The sequence below is a fragment of the Octodon degus genome, unplaced genomic scaffold (genome assembly GCF_000260255.1).
Source record: "Octodon degus isolate 3935 unplaced genomic scaffold, OctDeg1.0 scaffold00064, whole genome shotgun sequence".
In the NCBI taxonomy this organism is placed as follows: Eukaryota; Metazoa; Chordata; class Mammalia; order Rodentia; family Octodontidae; genus Octodon; species Octodon degus.
In genome coordinates this window covers 10,479,674-10,484,898 of record NW_004524640.1, presented here as the reverse complement: position 1 = coordinate 10,484,898, position 5,225 = coordinate 10,479,674, and the positions used below count along the sequence as shown (strand labels likewise).

General features: G+C 44.4%; 1 protein-coding gene across 1 annotated transcript in view; it reads left to right on the top strand.

Moving 5' to 3' along the window:
* Fam227a (family with sequence similarity 227 member A) overlaps positions 1-3,352 on the top strand; it is a 56,732-nt gene extending 53,380 nt beyond the window's left edge. Inside the window, exon 16 of the mRNA XM_023718946.1 lies at positions 3,184-3,352. Within this exon, the coding sequence (XP_023574714.1) occupies positions 3,184-3,271 (88 nt within the window). The 3' untranslated portion in view covers positions 3,272-3,352. The remainder of the gene's footprint in view (positions 1-3,183) is intronic.
* Positions 3,353-5,225: the final 1,873 nt, after the last annotated feature.

The window sequence follows — 5,225 nt, the reverse complement described above, 5'->3', positions numbered from 1 at the left end:
AAAGAAAGAAAGAAAAAGAAAGAAAAAATTAGGGCTAGTGAGATAGTTCAGCAGACTAAGTGCCTTCTTAGGCAAGTGCAGGGACTGGAGTTTGATCCCCAGTATGCACGCCACTGTCCCCACCCTCAGTTGTGCTGAGCTGGCCACCAAGATCATGTATAGTGGCACACACACACCTATATTCCCAGCACTGGGGAGGCTGCAACCAGGAGGATCACTGTGAGTCCGAGCTGGGTAGTGAGACCCTGTACCAAATACATAAAAGTAAAAAAAAGAAAAGAAAGAAAAAAGGAAATGTGTAAGAAACTAATAAGAGAAAAAGAACAAACAATTGAAAAAAGGAGAGAAAACAAATTAAGCATTATCTGCTCCTTTCCATAGAGCAGCAGAAATGCACAGTACAGTTGTCCAAACCATCCTGTTTACATACATAGATAAAGCTCTTTTCCCCAGTCCAAGCTGCATAGTGAGACCCTGTAACAACAAAATACATTTAAAAAAAAAACCTCTTTCCCCCACTCCCTCTCCTGTCCTTCTCAACTCAGTAACTCTTTCCTTTTGAATAAGTTCATGCCCTTTTCCCAGTATCTATTGTACCCTTTAGATTCCATTATTCTCTTTCAGATTCTCATGCTGAGACAATAGGATCTTTGCACATGCAGGTCTGATTTATTTCACTTAAAAGTATGTTCTGTAGTTGCATCCATTTACCAACAAAAGACTCAAATTTATCCTGCTTTATAGCTGAATAATTCCCCATTGTGTAAAAATACCACATCTTTTTTCATTCTTCAGGTGAGGGGCATCTGGGCTGCTTCCAGGATTTAGCTATGACAAATTGCGCTGCTGTAAACATGGGCGCATACACATTGCTGTGGTGTGGTGGTTTTAGTTCTTCTGGAAAACTACTCAGAACAGCATATTTTTATTTTCATTGTACCGATACGTATTCATCCTTCAAGAGCTGAGCAGAGAGCCAGCTGCGGGGTAAGGCTGCCTGGCTCGGAGTCCCAGCTCCACCACAACCTACTAGTTTGGGGCCTTGAACAGTTACTAACTTCTCTTCCTCTCAGGTTGATTTTAATCTGTGAGATGGAGATGATAATAGTAAGAATAGCACAGGCCGCTGGAAGGCTTCCAATGCCCAGGTATTTGTAGAGCACTTAGAACAAAGCCTGTTGCAAAGTAAACACAGCAGAAGCGCTTCTTTTTTGGGGGGGTAGGACAACCAGGGGTCGAATTCAGAACCTTGCACTTGCCAGGCGGGCACTTCTGCTGCTGAGGTATCTCCCCAGCCCTAGAAGTACTTCTTAAATTAATGAATTCATAGTGCTGCAAAGCTGGTTCCAAAGCACCAGTGCTTTCTTATCTGCTCTCTAACTACCTGAGTATTGTGCTGTGGTCCCTATTTCTTGATACTTCAGGAGCCTCACAGGAATTTCGATCAGATCATTAATCAGCATTATGATATCATCACTTCCATCAGCTGAACTCTGGGGCAATGAAACAATGAAAATGATTACTGTGTGTGTGCGTGTGTGTCTTTTTTTTTTTTTTTTTTTTTTTTTTAGCAGAGCTGGGGATTGAACTCAGGCGCTTGTGCTTGCCAGGCAAGTGCTTAGTCTACTGAGCCAGCTCCCCTCTCTTCTCCTCCTCTCCTCTCGCCTCTCTCCTCTCTCCCTTTCCTTTCTTTTCCTTTTATTTTTCTCAGCATTAGGGGCCTTCCCACTGAGTTACACCCACAGCCATTTTTACATCTTTGTTGTGAGACAAGGTTTAGCTAAATTGTCTAGGCTGGGGCTGGAGAGATGGCTCAGTGGTCTAAAGCACCTACTTGAAACAAGCTTGGCAATGCACAGGGACCGCGGTTCAATCCCCCAGCACCACATGCCAGCCAGCCCCGCCCCCTGGTGGGCTGAGCTGGCCACACACACAGACACACACAAATAAATAAATGTTAAAAAAAAAATAAAATAAATTGTCTAGGCTGGATTCAAACTTGCAATTCTCCTGCCTCAGCCTCCTAGAAATGCTGGGATTACAGGAATGTGCTTCCATACCCAGCTTATTATTATTATTTAATATATTTGGTATAGCATCTTACTACATAGCTCAGACTCATAGTGATCCTCCTGTTTTCAGCCTCTCCAGCACTGGGATTATAGGCGTGCACCACCATGTGGTACCAGGGATTGAACTCCAGTCTCTGTGCTTGGTGCTTAGTCTGCTGAGCTATCGTGCCGGCCATTATTATTATTATCACCATCATCATTTTTAAAAAAAATTTTATTTATTTGGGGGGGAGCTCAGCCCACCAGGGGGCGGGGCTGGCTGGCATGTGGTGCTGGGGGATTGAACCACGGTCCCTGTGCTTTGCTTAGCTTGTTCTAAGTAGGTGCTTTAGACCACTGAGCCATCTCATCAGCCCTCATCATCATTATTTTATAAAACTTTTTGCTATCCTTTTTATTTTATTTTATTGAGAAACAAATATCAATGAGACGGTTTTAAAACTGATTAATAGGACAGTTTCAATAATTAATATATTGTACATTGTTATCTTCTTAGTGGTTATCTGTAGTACAAGATGCAGACAGAATAGCCTGTCCAAACACTATTAGTACAAATCTTTCTTCTCACTGATTGTTATCCTTAAAACTAAGTCTATCTACCTGCTCCAGATCTTTTTTAATTTGATGATTTCTTTGCTTATTTTCTTGTTTTGTCTTCCATTGCTATCAAGAACACCTCTTTTTGTGTGTGTGTATTTTAGGGAAGGGTCTACAGGGTGTTCAGGGTCTCACTACTAGATCAGACTCATAGTGATCTGCCTGTTTACAGCCTCCCAAGTTCTGGGATTACAGGCACATGCCACCACGCCCAGTCTCAAGTGCTGTCTCAGTGCATCCCAGGGGCGGACCAGTATGGCATGGGGATCAAACCCTGGGCCCTTAAAGCTTGCCTAAGCAGTTGCTTTAGTCCACTGAGCTATCTGGTAGGCCCAAGAACACCTCTAAATTCCTCAGTTGTATCCATTTCAGTCCCGTGCATGAAGACCCTGTACACAACCTGTCATTCCCCAGCCTTCTGAGCTGACTGATTTCTTGACTGTTTGCCCAGGCGTTCCTCTCTCATTCTGCCCATCACACTGGGGTTTTAACTTGTTTTTGTTTCTGTCCACAGTGAGACTGAGGTCGCCAAGAAGCCAAACGCTCTGCACAGAAAGAAGCCGCCCCTGCCCAGCCTCTCATCACTCTCCTTGCATAAATGAATCTTATCCAAAAACTGGGAGAAACTTGGGAGGGGAAGCTTGCAGAAGGCAATGGATTTCATCTAAAACAGAAACAGCAAAACAATCAAAAGTACTGCAAGCAGGGGTACACGTGGTCATTCGCTGTCCAAGGGACAAAGAATATTAAAGTTCACTTCCACCATGGGCCAAAGACAGGATTTAATTGAAGTTAATGTACCTGGCTATTTTTCTTCTTCTTCATTTATTTACTTATTTATCTATTTTTGGTGGAACCGGGGATTGAACTCAGGCCCTTGCACTTGCCAGGGAAGCTCTTATTCTACTGAGCCATCTCCCTGGCCCTTTCTTGTTTTTTTAAAAAAATGATTGTTTAAATAATGTATTTATTTATTTATTTGGTATAGGATCTCACCACACAGCTTGGACTCATAGTGATCCTCCTGTCTCGGCCTCCCCAGTGTTGGGATTACAGGTATGCACCACTATGCCCGGTTTCAGTGGCCAGTGCAGCAGGCTCTAGGGTTCTGGGGCCAGTGCAGCATGCAGTATAGGGGATGGAACCTGGGTCCTTGTAGTTGCCAGGCAGGCGCTTAGACTGCCGAGCTATCTCCTCAGCCCACCTGGTTATTCTTTCATTCACTCTCTTATTAATCACGACACAACAATATATATCATTGAGTAACATAAAAGTAACCACGGGAGACCTCTATTTTATTGAGTATGTAGATGCTGGGTGCTTGGTTGAGCGTCTTATATTTATAGCCACTGTCTCTGCCAGCCACCCCCAGCTGGGTATTGTCATCTCCCTTTTTCCAGGAAGCACTGGAGCTTGCAGAAACAAAGACATTGTGTCAGCTTTGGCGGCTATGAGGTAATGCCTGGGAAGATCAGGCGAGGGGCACAAAGGTACATTTTGGTTTGTGGCTTCAGGCCCTGGTCAGCTGTCTCCAGGGCTCTTCAGCCCATGGAGGGGCAGAAACATCACAGCAGCGCAGGGAGGACAGCTGCTCACCTCACGGCTGCCAGGAAGCAGGGGGAGAGAGAGAGCCAGAGAAGAAGGAACTGGGGCCCAAGCATAACCCCTGAGGTCATAGCCCCATGGCCCCTTCCTTCAGCCAGGCTCCACTTCCTGTTTCTGCCACCTCCCAGGAGTGCCATCAATGTCATCCAATGAGGATCTCTGAGTCAGTCCACTGGATGTTAAGAGAGAGCCCCGAAATCCAATTCACAACCCCAGAGGCCCATCAGCTAATAACTAAGATTTCAGCACATGCGTTTGGGGGACCATTTCAACTCCCAACCATAGCAGATGCAATGCCTAACAGTCTGAAGAAGCAAAAAGGTGGGAGCCGGAAAATGCGCATAGGCTTTGCTAGAAATTGGCGTGGGATTGCAGGGATACTGAGGTGGGTGGAGCCTGTAACCTGAGCACTTGGGAGGCTGAAACAGGAGGATCCTATGAGTTTGAGGTCAGCCTGGGCTACTTAGTGAGTTCAGGGTCAGCCTGAACTGCATATTAAGATCCTTTCTCAAAACTCAAAACTTGCTCAAGAACCTTAAAACTACCTACACTTGGGGCCGGAGAGATGGCTCAGTGGAATAAGCGCTTCCCTGGCAAGTGCAAGAGCCTGAGTTCAATCCCTGGTTCCTCAAAAACAAACAAACAAAAAAACTACCCACACTCACTGCGTCATTTAATACATATCTGGAAATCTACCCGATGAAAAGTAATTCTAAATAGAAAATAAGGGCTGGGGGGGATAGCCCAGCAGCACAGCACATGACTGGCAAGCAGAAGGTCCTGAGTTCAATTCCTGGTTTAAAAAAAAAAAAAAACCTAAATGAGAAATAAACTATGTAAAATTGTTTATGTTAATTTGTAATATCTGATAAATAAGTTAGTAATATAGACATTCTATGAAATATTGTGCATCTGTTTAAAGTTATGCTTAAGAAGTCATGGAGGGTTGGG